An 18,000-nucleotide genomic window follows, 5' to 3' on the forward strand; every position below is an offset into this window, starting at 1 on the left:
TTTCACTGTATCTCGGTACACGTGACAACAAACAAAATCCGATCCAAGGTTTTTTTTAAATGTAAATATAATTTCTTAATTTACGTTATACCAATGTGGGCTTTGTAATTCCCTGTTACGCTCAGCCCTCAACAGACACCTATGACAATTCTCATAGCTCAGACCCCACACACTGAGATAGTCTCTGTGCGTGACTGTGGCTGATTAATACACAGCCAAATCTGCCCATCTTCATCCTAAAGATGCAAACACAGGCGAGGACGGGGTTAGACATCAGACAGAGCAGCCCTACAGCTATTATTTAAAGCCTATTTTGCAAAATTGCGATTGGTTTAAGCTTCCTCCCCTGGTGTCTGTTTAGCCTGATAGATGATTGGAAAAGACAACCCAGGCTGGTGTTATTCTTGACAACTATTGGTGGGTTAGAAATGTCAATCAAGCTTCTGGCAGGCTATTGGTTGTAAGGACCCATCAATCAAGCATCTCTCCCAGCCCTTGGGTCGCTCTGATTGGTGATGGGGGAGGGAGCAACCTGAGCCTTCAAATGTTTCTTTCTCTGCAAAAGTGAGGAATGTTACAAACCTTTTAAAATAAATTGAACAGTGAAGTTGTCTGTTTACCTGGCATGGGCAACGCTGTGAGCAATGGCAAAGTGTGAGTAAGAAGCTGGTGCAGGAGGCATTATGACTCTGGGTGAATAGTCTCTTAAATATAAATTTTAAAACGGTGTATTGTGTTGCTGTGTGGGGATTTAAAAGAAGAATTTGTACTGTATAAGATAAAAAAAATAGAAACTCATTTGTTTCACACCCTTGAAAAAGTTTCTTTCAACGTGATTTTGAATTCACAAACATTTCCCCCTTGGGTCCTTTGGGTCAATCTTCTGAAATGTCATGTTTTCATATTATATTTAGACAGGTCAATATATTTTTTTTAATATTTTCAATGTGTATTTGGTGATTTGTCTTTTGGGTTTTGGAAAATAAGGAACTTTACATTCATTTCATTTGATGATCTGGTGTCTGATTAATCGTTAAACTGTTATCCTCTTACAAGGCTCAGGCGGGTTTTATAAATACATATTTACCCATGTGGCTTCAGTAGTTATTACTGTTTTGTGTTCTGCGGCACAGAAAACATGCAATAGTGAAGCGGTTCCTCTAAGTGCTGGCAGTTGACAGGAGTATCAGCCGAGTCGGAGCTTTCAGCAAATCAGTGATTCGCTTAAGGCTAGGAAAAGCCAAGCGCGGAAAGCAGAAATAGAAAAGAAACACTGGCGTTTATATAGCGCTTTTTTGCAACCTCAGGCGATCATAGACTCCCTACAGTGCAGAAGGAGGCCATCCAGCCCATCGTGTCGGCACCGATCCCCCGAAAGAGAGCTGGACCTGGGCCCACTCCCCCCCCCCCCCCCCCCCCATCCCCACGACACCACCCCAACTTTGGACACTAAGGAGCAATTTTGCACGGTCAATCCACCTAACCTGTACATCTTTGGACTGTGGGAGGAAACCGGAGCACCCGGAGGAAACCCAAGCAGACACGGGGAGAACGTGCAAACTCCGCACAGACTGTGACCCAAGTCCGAATCGAACCCGGGTCCCCGGCGCTGTGAGGCAGCAGTGCTAACCATTGTTCCACAATGCTTTGAAGCCAACAACATACTTTTAAAGTGAAGTCACTGCTGTAATGTAGCAAATGCAGCGGTCACTTTACACAGAGCAAGATCTCACAAAATAGCTACATCATAATGATCAGATAGTCGGGTTTGTTAGTGATGTTGGTTGAAGAATCTTTAGGCCAAGGCACGGGGAGAGGTCCTCTTCTTGGAACACTGTGATAAGGTGTTTTATGTCCACGGAGGAGGGCAGACACGACCTTGATTTGACATCTCACCCAAAATCCAGCTCCTCTGAATACTTTGCATACCCTCAGCAATGAGGTGTGAACTTTGGTTTTTTCTCAGTCATTCAAGGGGTTTGAGTTTCGCTGGCTCGGACAGCATTTATTGCCCATCCCCAAGTGCCCTTGAGAAGGTGGTGGGAGCGAGCTACATTTTTGAACTACTGCAGTGCATGTTGTGTAGTCACACCCACAGTACTGTTTGGGAAGGAGTCCCAGGGTTTTGACCCAGCGACAGTGAAGGAACATTGATATATTTCCAAGTCAGGGTGGTGAACGGCTTGGAGGAGAGCTTCCAGTGCTGTTGTTCCCATGTATTTACTGCCCTTGTCGTCCTAGATGATATTGGTCATGGGCTTGGAGGATGCCATCCAAGGAGCCTTAGTGAGTTCCTGCAGTGCATCTTATAGATGGTGCATATTGCTGCTACTTTGTGTTGCTGGTGGAGGGAGTGATTTATTGGCTGCATTGCACTTAAGCAAGAGCACGACGAGGCCGTGAAATAGCGAGAGAGGCCAAAAATGAGAACCGTGCCAGGCGCCAATCCGTTCGCAATCTCACCGGCCCACTCCCCTTGGCGAAATCCGGATCTCGCCTCAGCCCTCGAGAAACCAATAATCACCACTTAAGGCCAATCCCCATACAATTAACAGGAGCGACCCCCCCCCCCCCCCCATCTAACAGCCTCCCATGATCGAACCCCCTCCCCAGCAAGTGCTCATGCGGGCATTGATTAATACTCCTTTTTAAATAGGTGAAGCTGGTGGGGTGGGGCCACAAAGGGGGGTGGGGATTGCAGAGCAGGGGGGGGTGGCCACCCATGTTCTCGGCTGGGTGTTTAATCGACCGCGGGCCGGCCATGCCAACCCCTGGAACGTGTGTACCCATTCCGCAGGCAACCCCAGTCCGTGTCTGTCTGCATCATCGAGCACCCATAACTCCCACTGACTGCGCAGCCTCTGGCCGTGCGGGCCGAAGGCTGTTGCTAATTGGAAACTGGCAACTGTAGTTAAGTGAGCACTTCACAGTTCCCAAGCGGGTCCCGGTGGGATGGCATGCCATGCAACATGTGGGAGTTATTGCTTAGCATCCCAATCAGACCGTGATGCCTGGACACTGTGCCTGAACACTGCAGGAAGCAACACCATGGGAGCAGCATCCAACGCCTGAACACCCAGGAGCTAGGACCCAGCACCAGGGACATTACCGCAGCTGGAGGCTGGGTGAGTGCAACAGGGAGGGGACCTGCATCCGGTCCAGGTAATGTTACGTGAGGGTGTTTGGGGGGCAGAATGTGGGGTCCAGTGAGCAGGGGCTCCCGCTACGGCCAGAAGTGCGTGGGAGGGCGCGGAGTAATTTTAAACGTATTTTATTACAAACATGTATCAAAGCAGGCTACAGCAAATAAACACCCCAGGATTCCCTACATTCAACTACACCGTCTGTACAGATTTTTCCCCTTTTTCACCCTCCCCTCCCTCCACCACCCACCCCCCCAGCGAGGAACAGCTCCTCAAACACGGCCCAAACATCCCCCACATTTTCTCAATCCCCTCTACAGAGCCCCTTAACGCATACTTTACCTTCCCTAACGGCAGGAAGTCGCACAGGTCACCCAACCAAGCCGCGATGCCGACCGCCACTCCAGTAAAATTCACCGCTGTGCAATCAGAGAGGCGAAGGCCACAACATCGGCCTTCCTCCCCTCCATGGGCTCCGGCTTCTCCGAAACCCCCAAATATCGCCACCAAATGGTGGAGGGCGCGGAGTAATGAGGGGACTGGAGGGTCCCAGGGTGAAGACACCGCTGATTTTCAGTCTCACACCCCCTCCCAACTCCTTACAGATATTGCCCGGTATGGGCGACATTTTGGACCCAGCGGAATGTGCCCATGTGTTGCTGCTGGCAGGCCAGGGGGAGAAGGTGGTGGCAGAAGCATCAACAGAGGCTTCAGGTGGTGGCCCACACCAAGCCACCCATCAAACCAGGGAGAGACCCAGAGGGGGGAGGCCTGCAAGGTTTGCCCAGGCAGCTAACTATAAAAACTTTGACATGGACCAGGACCAAGATGCCTGGGCTGCAGGATTCTCCTCCGTCGACGGGATGCCCCAGGTCTAGGGGCTAACAGATGGCACGCATGTCCCCTTACTCTCATGGGACCGCCTGGGAGTGCCCAAAAATCAACAGGAAGGGGTTCCCCTCCCTGAACATCCAGCTCATGTGCGACCACCAGATGAGGATCATGTACGTGTGTGCACGCTTCCCAGGGAGCGTGCACAACAGCTACATCCAGGGGCATTCGGACATCCCCGGCCTCTTCGAGCACCGCCCCAGGGTGGCCAGTTGGCTCTTGGGGAATAAGGAGTATCTGCTGAGGATCTGGCGAATGAAGCCTGGGTGGAGGCCGGTGACCGATGCGGAGACCCGATACAGTGAGGCCCATGCAGCCACCTGGGCTGTCATTCAGCGGTGCAATAGACTGCTCAAAGGGCGGTTTCAATGCCTCTCCAGTACACCTCCCAGAGGGGCGTCCATTCTGTGGTGGTCTGCTGTGCCCTCAACGACCTGACACAGCAGCACGGAGACGTGGTGGAGAGGGAGGAATATGTGGCCACCGAGGAGGAGGAAGACGAGGAGGTGACAGACCAACAGGGACTGGAGGATGGGCCCAGGGAGTACCTGCAGGACCAACCAGAGGATGAAGGACAGGCGGCAGGTGCGATGGTCCGGCAAGCCCTCATACTCTCCCGCTTCACATAGGATGTGGCCTTGTCCATTATTCCTCCTCTCCCCACCAACCCACATCCCTATGCATCCCGCCCCCCTTTCACCATCCCTCTCCCGGCCCCTATCCCTTCCATTTCCCACCCTCCCAGGGACTGTCACATCACTCCAGGGTGATGAGTCTGTGACGGCACTGTTAGCGGGTCACTGTTAAGGCCAGGGGGGTGATGAAAACTCGCAGAGAGCTGAGTGTTGGTGCTCCTCAATCTATGCCATGGACTGACCCCTGCCTGTCTGCTAAGTGCTCACTCACACCCATCACCTCCATGTGGTGTGCTGGGGGGCTGGGGGGGGGGGGGGGGGGGGGGGGGGCAAGATGCCAAGACGCCCATGTTTGGGGAGATGGGGCATTAGATTGGTGCTGGCCCCGTATAGTGGAAGAAAGTGCCAGAGGTGCCATATTGGTCGAGATGCAGATATTCTAATGGGTTTCACGGAGTGCCCACCACTCTCATGATGGTCTTCCCCGCTCTCCCCATCCCTCCTCCCAAACACGCACTCCCCCCTAATCCCCTACCTACTTCCTTTGCCCCCTGCCCCCCCCCCCCCAGTCCTTCTCAGTGATCCTCAACGTGCTTAGCCTTACTTGCTCTACCGCTGTGTCGAGGTGTATCTCCAGGATGAACATCAGAGGTTGAGGCAGCCTGCTGCGTCGCAAGTTCCATGGCCTTCAATGCCCCTGGTGGGCATCCCATGGGGGCTTTGGGGTCGGAGGGCCCCGTCACACTTGCCAGTGGCAAATACCCCGCTGTGCCGCACTGTACCGGATGCCGACCGCACGACATGGCTTTATCAGAGGGATGGAACTCAGAGGAGCTGGTGGCCGCTGTCGCCACTCCATAGAATGTGTCCGGGTTGGCATCCAGCACCCCCTCCTCCCAGCTGGCCCTGGGGTTCACCTTGGGATAGATGGACAGCTGGTTCGAGCCTCGGCTGCTCCTGTATTATCTAGCTCTGCCAGCGTTAATGGCTCCCCAATGTCTGCACTATGGCGATGCTCCTCAGTGACGGGGCCATGTTCTGCAGTGCCTCGGCTATTCCCACCTGAGACTGGGACATGTCCCACAGCACCTCATCAAGTACTGCCTGGTACTGGGTCACGTTCTCCAGCGAGTGGGACATTCTACCGAGGCCCTCAGCCATAGCCATCACCGACCGAGCCACGCTTTGGACACCTCCACGCATGCTGCTGATGTTGTGCATCAGACTCTCTGTGGTAGTCACCACTAGTGGCATATTATATGTATTACGGCACTGCCCCTATATTAAGGATACAATGGTAAATTCCGGCGTATAAAAGTGTGTGCTCGCCGGTGCTGCAGCCATTCTGGTTCCGGCTACAGGAGGCACAACATCTTTGCTCAATAAAGCCTCGATTGTTCCACCATTCTCGTCTTGTGGTAATTGACGGCGCATCAATTTTTTGAGCAAGATTTTTTTAAACGATGGATCTCCGCATCAAGCCTGATCGCCTGCAGCTGAGCCCTCAAGCAGCCAATGCCACGTCCACCTTTGACCACTGGCTAGCCTGCTTCGAAGGCTACCTCAGAGAAGCCGCTGAAGAACCCTCGGACACGCAGAAGCTCCAAGTCCTCTATTCACGGGTGAGCCCTGACATTTTTCCCCTCATCCGGGATGCGCCCACCTACTCCGAAGCGATGGTGCTCCTGAAGGGACATTACGTTCGACCTGTGAGCCAAGTGTACACCAGGCACCTCCTGGCCACGAGGCAGCAACTCCCCGGGGAGACTCTGGATGGTTTCTTGCGTGCCCTGCAGATCTTGGGTAGGAACTGTGACTGCCAGGCAGTTTCGGCAGTCCAGCACACCAAACGTTTAATTAGAGACGCTTATGTCACGGGCATGAAGTCTGCGTACGTCTGCCAGCGGCTACTGGTAGGGGGTATGCTCGATCTTGCGGGAACTAGGCAGCTCGCTAATTTGTTAGAAGTGGCCTCCCGTGACGTTCAGTCCTCCCCCCCCCCCCCCCCCCCGACCGCGCAGCACCATCGTGGGCATGGTGGGCCCCACCAGCTGCCGACTCCAGCTCACCGCAAGCCTGCGCCGCGCAGCAGCCAGTCACCTCTGGGGGGCCCAAGTGTTATTTTTGTGGGCAAAACAAACACCCCAGGCAGCGCTGCCCGGCGCGGAGCGCGACCCGCAATGGGTGTGTTTGCCAGGCCCGGTCAGTCGCCGCTGTTTCCAGACCCGGCGTTCCTACACCCCACCCCCCCCCCCCCCCCCACGTGCGACCCAGAGGCGCAGCAATATTCCTCTACGCGAGCCATGTGCGGCCCATGGGCGCCGCCATCTTTGATGCCGCCTGCCATGTGCGCCCTGTGGGCGCCGCCATCTTCGGCACCATTTTGGACGGAGTCTCAGGACCCCTGCTCGTCTGGCCGTTCATTGCCTGCCGCTATCTCCGCCACCGCTGACCAGTCCGGGACCTCCCAGCATCTGCCGCAGCTCACCTCTATCACCCTGGATCAGTCCTGGCACCACAACCTCGCAACCGCGACGACGACGGTGAAGATCGATGGGCACGAGACAACCTGCCTCTTTGACACCGGGAGCACAGTGAGCTTCATCCACCCCACTACGGTAAGGTAATCTCCCGGTCGCCCGCTGCCAGGAGGTCCTCCCCGCCCCGCTCCACTCCATCCAATCACTCCTCTGCAGCGCTACTAACGAGACCCCTCACAAACGTGGGTTCGCCTTCCCCAGGAAGTCCACCTCTGGGGTCTCGCTCCCAACATGGCTGACAGTTCCTGGACCCGTCCTCCTCCGGAAGCATCTGCGGACCCATAAGTCAGACCCCTTGGTTGAAAAGGTCCACCTCTTACATGCAAACCCGCAGTACCCCTACATGGCACATCCCGACGGGCACCAGGACACAGTCTCCCCCCGGGACCTGGCACCCGCTGGATCCCCACCCACGCCCCATGACCTGACACCCCCCCCCCTCATCGGTTGCCTCACCCACCCCTGCGTCACTCATCTTTCCTCCAGCGAACCTCACCGCAGCCCCCACCCCAGCAAGATCCGTCCTCCCACTGGATCCACTCAGGGGTGACGAAGACGAGGACAACACGCTCCCGGAATCGCAGATGACCAAGTCGGCGTCCGCATCACCACCAGGACTGAGGCGATCGCAGAGGAGGGTCAGGGTCCCGAGCGGCTTAATTTGTAATGTTTTCCACCACCCCCGCCAGACACTTTTTTTAACAGGGGGTGAATGTGGTAGTCACCACGAGTGGCATATATGTATTACGGCATTGCCCGTATATTAAGGGTACAATGGTAAATCCCGGCGTATAAAAGTGTGTGCTCTCCGATGCTGCAGCCATTCTGGTTCCAGCTGTAGGAGGCACAACATCTTTGCTCAATAAAGCCTCGATTGTTCCACCATTCTCGTCTTGTGGTAATTGACGGTGCATGAATCTCCGCGGCGGTCACCACCCTAACACTGTTGGCCTCGGTGCCAGGCATATTCAGCCTTTAAGTTTCTGATTCTTCATCGTAGATCTTCTCCACTTTATTCATTGTTTGGTTTTTAAGAATTGGCACGGCAACATATCTGAATATTGTCCTTCCTATGGCATCGGAAACATACAAGTTCTTTACTGTGACACACTTTTTGCCGATGATCACCCTCACATCTGTAACATTCGTCATAATTTCTGGGTTGATGACCCGTCTTTCTTCTTCCTAACCGCTGACTATTATCCTACCCCTTGGATCATGACTGAACCTCCGATGTGCCCGTTGACCTGGCGGCGCACCTTGCAGCCTCACCGCTCCCACCGTTGGTTTATCTCGCTGTCTTTCACGCTTTGAAACAGTGACGCATCCTTCTTAGCGCATTGTGTTGCCTGGGTATTTTGATTGCCCTGTCGAGGGAAATCTTTGTCTGAGCCAGTAATTCTTTTGCACGTTAATTTTGTTCATGTCAAACTCGTTATGCTCGGCTATTTGGTGGAGCCGGGCAATGAAAGCTGAGGTTGTCTCTCCTGGGTCCTGACAGCCGAACTAAACGTGTAGAGCTGATGGAGGATCTGGGGTTGAAGTGCCCCTTCATAAACATCACCACTTGGTTTATTGTTTTTCTCGGGGCTCTCGGGACATCAAATTCCTTCAACCTTTTGGTTACAATGAATGATTCAGCAAGGCACTATGCACAACTGGCCCACTCGCTGTAAGCATGCTAGATGCAAAGCAGACCTGATTGGACATTGAGCAGGACTTCATTCTAATTTTATATTCCCAAACTGTGATTTGGTCCTTAACCATCATTCTTAATTATCACGTTTAAACAGGAGTGATGTGACCATCAATTCACAAGACACGTGATTGGAAGTGAACAGTGGTTTTAATAGTCTTACAACTGAGCCTGCCTGCGATGAGATGAACTGCGAGCAGGCTTGCGACTGCAGTGCTTTATACTTCCGTTTAGTGGGAGGAGCCATGGGCAGAGCCATGGGCGGAGCCAAGGGTGGAGCCCAGTACAAACTCCTCATCTCCCCCTATGGGCAGAGCCGCGCAACGGCTCGTCTACAGAGCCCACGAGGACACAATACATGTAATACAACACAGTGTGAATTACTAGGTATATAATTCACAACAAGGAGCAAAATAAATTTGGTTTGACAAATAGGTACCACCATTTAGCTTCTAGATTATACAATAGCATAAAACCATCTTTAAAATATTCTTCTCATAACAATGTTGTTTTGTAACTCTACTTTCCCAAAGGTAATACAAAGACAGGAATTCTTCCAAAACATTTCAAAGTGTGGTGTCTGGCGGGAAACAAAGTGCATGGAAGGCGTTTGATAAGGTTCCCCATGGTCGGCTCATGAAGAAAGTAAGGAGGTGTGGGATAGAGGGAAATTTGGCCAATTGGATAAGTAACTGGCTATCACATAGAAGACAGAGGGTGGTGGTGGATGGAAAATTTTCAGACTGGAGACCAATTACCAGAGGTGTACCACAGGGATCAGTGCTGGGCCCTCTGCTATTTGTGATTTTTATCAATGACTTGGAGGAGGGGGCTGAAGGGTGGGTCAGTAAATTTGCTGATGACACCATTGATTGGTGGAGTAGTGGATGAGGTGGAGGGCTGTTGTAGGCTGCAAAGAGACATTGATAGGATACAGAGCTGGGCCTAAAAATGGCAGATGGAGTTTAACCTAGATAAGTGCGAGGTGATTCATTTTGGTAGAAAAAATTTGAATGTGGATTACAGGGTCAACGGCAGGGTTCTGAGGAATGTGGAGGAACAGAGAGATCTTGCGGTTCATGTCCACAGATCTCTGAAGGTTGCCACTCAAGTGGATAGAGCCGTGAAAAAGGCTTATAGTGTGTTAGCGTTTATTAACAGGGGGCTTGAGTTTAAGAGCCGCGGGGTTATGCTGCAGCTGTACATGACACTGGTGAGGCCACATTTGGAGTATTGCGTGCAGTTCTGGTCACCTCATTATAGGAAGGATGTGGAAGCATTGGAAAGGGTGCAGAGGAGATTTACCAGGATGCTGCCTGGTTTGCAGGATAGGTCTTATGAGGAAAGGTTGAGGGAGCTAGAGTTTTTCTCTTTGGAGCGGAGGAGGATGAGAGGTGACTTAATAGAGGTTTATAAGATGATGAGGGGGATAAATAGAGTGGACGTTCAGAGACTATTTCCTCGGGTGGATGTAGCTGTTACAAGGGGGCATAACTATAAGGTTCAGGGTGGGAGATATAGGAGGGATGTCCGAGGTAGGTTCTTTACTCAAAGAGTGGTTAGGGTGTGGAATGGACTGCCTGCATTGATAGTGGAGTCGAACACTTTAGGAACTTTCAAGCGGTTATTGGGTAGGCACATGGAGCACACCAGAATGACAGGGAGTGGGATAGCTTGATCTTTGTTTCGGACAATGCTCGGCACAACATCGAGGACCGAAGGGCCTGCTCTGTGCTGTACTGCTCTATGTTCTATCTCATGCACCCTTAGCCTCTGCAACTCCTCCAATTACCTATGGACCTGCTGGAGGGTCGCTGAAATCCATCTCTGAATCTGCCCCCACCCTAATTGCTGAGAGGCAGTTACCTGTCAGTCACCTGAGGCTTGTTTAGTGGTACAAAGGTGTACATTGTATTCTTCTCTTTGAAGCTTAGGTAGTGTGAGTCACCCTGGTTAGCTGACGTCTGTATAAAAGACAGACAGAAAGCGCACTAAGTAAGCTTTGCGCAGGTCAAGGAGACACATCCTGATTGTGAATTGGAACTTGCTAATTCGGTGCAGAGTGGGAGAAGGTGCTTTTTCCTTACTGTTTTGTTCTCTTTCTTCTGGCCTGTAACTTTTAATCTGCAGGGAAAGAACCAGAGAGCATCTGAGAACCTGGGAAGGTAAGTGACTTTTATTTTTATTTATTTTTATTTTTGTTACCTGTTCAAATTGTGTGTGGGGGGGTGGGGGGGGGGGGGGGGGGGGGGGGGGGGGGGGGGGGGGGGGGGGGGGGACTGAAGTGACAACACAGTAAAGCTGTGACCGGAATGGCTGGTTGGGAATCTACACTAAATTTAAAAATTAAGCAGTGTTAAACTAATTAAACATAATTACTTAATTATAATTTAGAGGGGTATCAAAGCCAGAGATCGGAGAGTACTGTATTTAGCTTTCGCATTTGTAGTAGAAATCTAGTGCTAGGAAACATATAGTTAACAGTAACTTAAAAAAAAAAATTTAAGTTTAATTTACTAATTAATTGACGCAATGTCAATTAGAGGGGTGCAGTGCTCTGACTGTGAGATGTGGCAGGTCCAGGAAGATTCCAGCTTCCCGGATGGCTTCATCTGCAGAAAGTGCACCCAACTGGAGCGCCTCACAGACTGCATGGTTCGGTTGGAGCAGCAGTTGGGTGCATGTAGGAGCATCGCAGGTGGCGGAAAGCGTCATAGATAGTAGTTATATAAATGTGGTCACACACAAGGTGCAGGCAGAGAAATGGGTGACCACCAGAAGGGGCAGGCAGTCAGTGCAGGAATCCTCTGTGGTTGTCCCCCCTCCCGAACAGGTATACCCCTTTGGATACTGTCGGGGGGGATAGCCTATCGGGGAAAACAGCAGCAGCCAGAGCAGTGGCACCACACTGGCTCTGATATTCAGCAGGGAGGGTCAAAGCACAGAAGAGCAATAGTCATAGGGGACTCTATAGCCAGGGGCACAGATAGACGCTTCTGTGGACGTGAAAGAGACTCCAGGATGGTATCTTGCCTCCCTGGGTGCCAGGGTCCAGGATGTCTCCGAACTGGTAGCGGGCATCCTGAAGGAGGAGGGCAAACAGGCAGAGGTCGTTGTACATATTGGTATTAACGACATAGGCAGGTAGGGGCATGAGGTCCTGCAACAGGACTTCAGGGAGCTAGGCAGAAAGTTAAATGACAGGACCTCTAGGGTTATAATCTCGGGATTACTCCCTGTGCCACGTGCCAGTGAGGCTAGAAATAGGAAGATAGAGCAGCTAAACATGTGGCTAAACAGCTGGTGTAGGAGGGAGGGTTTCCGTTATCTGGACCACTGGGAGCTCTTCCAGGGCAGGTGTGACCTGTATAAGAAGGACGGGTTGCACCTAAACTGGAGAGGCATAAATATCCTGGCCGCGAGGTTTGCTAGTGCAACACGGGAAGGTTTAAACTAGTATGGCAGGGGGATGGGTACTGGAGCAATAGGTCAGAAGGTGAAAGCATTGAGGGAGAACTAGGGAATAGGGCCAGTATGGCTCTGAGGAAGAGCAGACAGGGAGATGTTACTGAAAACAGCGGGACTGGTGGCCTGAAGTGCATATGCTTTAATGCAAGAAGTATTCCAGGTAAGGCAGATGAACTTAGAGCTTGCATTAGTACTTGGAACTATAATGTTGTTGCCATTACAGTGACCTGGTTGAGGGAAGGACAGGATTAGCAGCTAAACGTTCCAGGATTTAGATGTTTCAGGAGGGACAGAGGGGGGATGTAAAAGGGGTGGCGGAGTTGTGCTGCTGGTTAGGGAGAATATCACAGCTGTACTACGGGAGGACACCTCAGAGGGCAGCGAGGCTATATGGGTAGAGAACAGGAATAAGAAGGGTGCAGTCACAGTGTTGGGGGTTTACTCCAGGCCTCCCAACAGCCAGCGGGAGATAGAGGAGCAAATAGGTAGACAGATTTTGGAAAGGAGTAAAAACAACAGGGTTGTTGTGATGGCAGACTTCAACTTCCCCAATATTGACTGGGACTCACTTAGTGCTAGGGGCTTAGACGGGGCAGAGTTTGTAAGGAGCATCCAGAAGGGCTTCTTAAAACAATATGTCGACAGTCCAACTAGGGAAGGGGTTGTACTGGACCTGGTATTGGGGAATGAGCCCGGCCAGGTTGCAGAAGTTTCAGTAGGGGAGCATTTCGGGAACAGTGACCACAATTCAGTAAGTTTTAAAGAGCTGGCGGACAAGGATAAGAGTGGTCCTAGGATGAATGTGCTAAATTGGGGGAAGGCTAATTATAACAATATTAGGCGGGAACTGAAGAACCTAGATTGGGGGCGGATGTTTGAGGGTAAATCAACGTCTGGCATGTGGGAGGCTTTCAAATGTCAGTTCAGGACCGGCATGTTCCTGTGTGGAAGAAGGATAAATACGGCAAATTTCGGGAACCTTGGATAACGAGAGATATTGTTGGCCTCATCAAAAAGAAAAAGGAGGCATTTGTCAGGGCTAGAAGGCTGGGAACAGATGAAGCCTGTGTGGAATATAAGGAATGTAGGAAGGAACTTAAGCAAGGGGTCAGGAGGGCTAGAAGGGGTCATGAAAAGTCATTGGCAAATAGGGTTAAAGAAAATCCCAAGGCTTTCTACACATACATAAAAAGCAAGAGGGTAGCCAGGGAAAGGGTTGGCCCACTGAAGGATAGGCAAGGGAATCTATGTGTGGAGCCAGAGGAAATGCGTGAGGTACTAAATGAATACTTTGCATCAGTATTCACCAAAGAGAAGGAATTGGTGGGTGTTGCGTCTGGAGAGGGGTGTGTAGATAGCCTGGGTCACATTGAGATCCAAAAAGACGAGGTGTTGGGCGTCTTGAAAAATATTAAGGTAGATAAGTCCCCAAGGCCTGATGGGATCTACCCCAGAATACTGAAGGAGGCCAGAGAGGAAATTGTTGAGGCCTTGACGGAAATCTTTGGATCCTCACTGTCTTCAGTTAATGACCCGGAGGACTGGAGAATAGCCAGTGTTGTTCCTTTGTTTAAGAAGGGGAGCAAGGATAATCCAGGGAACTACAGGCCGGTAAGCCTTACGTCAGTCGTAGGGAAATTACTGGAGAGAATTCTTCAGACAGGATCTACTCCTATTTGGAAGCAAATGGACGTATTTGTGAGAGGCAGCATGGTTTTGTGAAGGGGAGGTTGTGTCTCACTAACTTGATAGAGTTTTTCGAAGAGGTCACAAAGATGATTGATGCAGGTAGGGCAGTGGGTGTTGTCTATATGGTCTTCAGTAAGGCCTTTGACAAGGTCCGTCATGGTAGACTGGTACAAAAGATGAAGTCACACGGGATCAGGGGTGAGCTGGCAAGATGGATACAGAACTGGCTAGGTCATAGAAGGCAGAGAGTAGCAATGGAAGGGTGCTTTTCTAATTGGAGGGCTGTGACTAGTAGTGTTCCTCTGGGATCAGTGCTGGGATCTTTGCTGTTTGTAGAATATATAAATGATTTGGAGGAAAATGTAACTGGTCTGATTAGTAAGTTTGCAGACGACACAAAGGTTGGTGGAATTGCGGATAGCGATGAGGACTGTCAGAGAATACAGATGGAGTTTAATCCGGGAAAATGTGAGGTAATGCATTTTGGAAGGTCCAATACAGGTAGGGAATATACAGTGAATGGTAGAACCCTCAAGAGTATTGAAAGTCAGAGAGATCTAGGTGTACAGGTCCACAGGTCACTGAAAGGGGCAACACAGGTGGAGAAATTCATCAAGAAGGCGTACGGCATGCTTGCCTTCATTGGCTAGGGCATTGCGTATAAGAATTGGCAAGTCATGTTGCAGCTGTATAGAACCTTATTTAGGCCACACTTGGAGTATAGTGTTCAATTCTGGTCATCACACTACCAGAAGGATGTGGAGGCTTTAGAGAAGGTGCAGAAGAGATTTACCAGGATGTTGCCTGGTATGGAGGGCATTAGCATGAGGAGCGATTGAATAAACTCGGTTTGTTCTCACTAGAACGACGGAGGTTGAGGGGCGACCTGATAGAGGTCTACTAAATTATGAGGGGCATAGACAGAGTGGATAGTCAGAGGCTTTTCCCCAGGGTAGAGGGGTCAATTACTAGGGGGGCATAGGTTTAAGGTGTGGACGGCAAGGTTTAGAGGAGATGTACGAGGCAAGTTTTCTACACAGAGGGTAGTGGGTGCCTGGAACTCGCAGATGGAGGAGGTGGTGGAAGCAGGGACGATAGTGACGTTTAAGGGCCATCTTGACAAATACATGAATAGGATGGGAGTAGAGGGATAGGGACCCAGGAAGTGTAGAAGAGTTTAGTCTAGATGGGCAGCATGGTCATCGTAGACTTGAAGGGCCGAAGGGCCTGTTCATGTGCTGCACTTTACTTTGTTCTTTGTTTTGTCTTGAAGTGTGTGGTTCAAAGTGATTATTGTGCACTTTTGAAAGTTGCAGGCATTGAAAATGTATATTAAAGTCAGAAGAACCAGATTGTAGAATGTCACAGCGCTCCAAAACTATCTCAACCTGCTGCACGGAAAGTGATCTGTTTGACACAATGTCAGAAATGCGGGAGATGGGCAGCACGGTGGCGCAGTGGGTTAGCCCTGCTGCCTCACGGCGCCGAGGTCCCAGGTTCGATCCCGGCTCTGGGTCACTGTCTATGTGGAGTTTGCACATTCTCCCCGTGTGTGCGTGGGTTTCGCCCCCAGAACCCAAAGGATTTGCAGGGTAGGTGAATTGGCCACGCTAAATTGCCCCTCAATTGCAAAAAAAAATGAATTGGGTACTCTAAATTTATTTTTTAAAAAGAAATGCGGGAGATGTTTTCCTTAAATCGCTACACACCAGGAGTGGGTGGCGAGATGGTTGATTCTACTGACAGCCAGCTTGGTGAGTCATTGATTGGGGAAGGAGTCAGAAGGGACAGCCCTCCAACTGGCTGGGAAGATGGAGGAAAGGATGAAGGATACAGGTGGTTAGCCAAACAGCTAGTTCCCGATTGGAAAACCGGCATAACATCAGGAATCTCAGCCAAGAGCCCAGAAACATTGAGCTGGCAAGATTAAGCGAATCTGATAATAGAGATAGTGCGGTCTATTTTTATTCTTTTTCTCGGAGTGTGTTCTATAAGTTAGTGGAATCAAGGTGAGATTTGCCTCATGAATGTTACTCTGTACGTTCATTTCTTGACCGTAATTCAAAGCTGTTTAACAATTCAATTGCGGCCTAGACTTGTGAATGTCTTTCAGCCTGCGCTCTGATAGTTTTGGGAAGTGCACATTAGGGGCAGATAGTGGCTGTGATAACCCTCACGAGGACCACAAGGGGATCACTCATTGATCTCCCTGCGGGGTCCTGTGGAGTACGGGTTCCCACGATACCGAGCAAGGCCCATCCAGCTGGCACTTGTTATTGAGCCCTTTACAATAATAATAATCTTTATTATTGTCACAAGTAGGCTTAAATTAACACTGCAATGAAGTCACTGTGAAAATTCCCTAGTCGCCACACTCCGGCACCTGTTCGGGTACGAGAGGGAGAATTCAGAATGTATAAATGACCTAACAGCACGTCATTCGGGATTTGTGGGAGGAAACCAGAGCATCCGAAGGAAACCCACGCAGACACAGGGAGAACGTGCAGACTCCGCACAGTGACCCAAGCCGGGAATCGAACCCGGGACCCTGGCGTTGTGAAGCAACAGTGCTTATCACTGTGCTACCGTGGATTCCGAGGGTACAGCTTTACTTTTGAGTTCGACTAAATCTGGTCTAACCTTTATCTTCGTGTTTCCTGGATTACTATAATAGTGGTAATATCATTGGACTAGTATACCAGAAGCATAAGGTAACACTCTGGGGATGTGGGTTCAAACCCCAGCACGGCAGCTGGTGGAATTTAAATTCCATTTGTTAATCCACCAACAAACAAAAACCTGATGTGGAGATGCCGGCGTTGGACTGGGGTGAGCACAGTAAGAAGTCTTGCAACACCAGGTTAAAGTCCAACAGGTTTGTTTCAAATCACTAGCTTTCAGAGCACTGCTCCTTCCTCAGGTGAATGAAGAGGTATAACATAGAACATAGAACATTACAGCGCAGTACAGGCCCTTCAGCCCTCGATGTTGTGCCGACCTGTGAAACTACTCTAAAGCCCATCTACACTATTCCCTTATCATCCATATGTTTATCCAATGACCATTTAAATGCCCTTAATGTTGGCGAGTCCACTACTGTTGCAGGCAGGGCATTCCACGCCCATACTACTCTTTCAGTAAAGAACCTACCTCTGACATCTGTCCTATATCTATCTCCCCTCAATTTAAAGCTATGTCCCCTCGTGCTAGCCATCACCATCCGAGGAAAAAGGCTCTCACTGTCCACCCTATCTAATCCTCTGATCATCTTGTATGTTCCAGAAACATTTATGGAGACAAAGTCAAAGATGCAAGACAATGGGTACCACCATTACACGTGAGAACACCACCCACCAGCTATGCGGTACATACTTGTGCGACTCGGCCAATGTTGTCTACCTCAGACGCTGCAGGAAAGGATGTCCCGAAGCGTGGTACATTGGTGAGGCCATGGAGACACTGCGACAACGGATGAATGGACATCGTCGACAATCGTCAGGCAGAGAGAGGGGTAATTCCAGGTTAAAGAGGTATGAATTGTCTCAAGCCAGGACAGTTGGTAGGATTTCTCAAGCCCAGGCCGGATGGTGGGGACTGAATGTAATGCGACACGAATCCAAGGTCTCGGTTGAGGCCGTACTCATGTGTGCGGAACTTGGCTATAAGTTTCTGCTTGGAGATTCTGCGTTGTCGCGCGTCCTGAAGGCCGCCTTGGAGAATGCTTACCCGAAGATCAGAGGCTGAATGCCCTTGACTGCTGAAGTGTTTCCCGACTGGCAGGGAACATTCCTGCCTGGCGATTGTCGCACGAAGCCTGTTCATTTGTTGTCGCAGCGTCTGCATGGTCTCGCCAATGTACCACGCTTCGGGACATCCTTTCCTGCAGCGTATGAAGTAGACAACGTTGGTCGAGTCGCACGAGTATGTACAGCGTACCT

The 18,000-nt window shown here is 50.6% G+C and overlaps 1 protein-coding gene across 4 annotated transcripts in view; it reads left to right on the forward strand.

Moving 5' to 3' along the window:
* Positions 1 to 519: 519 nt before the first annotated feature.
* The window catches only part of pkma (pyruvate kinase M1/2a), a 72,427-nt gene continuing 54,946 nt past the window's right edge, over positions 520 to 18,000 (forward strand). The window contains exons 1-2 of one of the 4 annotated variants that reach the window (XM_038784407.1): positions 520 to 564; positions 11,014 to 11,070. In XM_038784407.1, coding sequence (XP_038640335.1) covers positions 545 to 564; positions 11,014 to 11,070 — 77 coding nt within the window. In that variant the 5' untranslated portion in view covers positions 520 to 544. Of the gene's footprint in view, positions 655 to 9,526; positions 9,551 to 11,013; positions 11,071 to 18,000 lie in introns of those variants that run through there. The other 3 variants (XM_038784408.1, XM_038784409.1, XM_038784410.1) reach the window with 3 other exon arrangements.

This window comes from Scyliorhinus canicula, chromosome 24 (assembly GCF_902713615.1).
Source record: "Scyliorhinus canicula chromosome 24, sScyCan1.1, whole genome shotgun sequence".
NCBI lineage: Eukaryota > Metazoa > Chordata > Chondrichthyes > Carcharhiniformes > Scyliorhinidae > Scyliorhinus > Scyliorhinus canicula.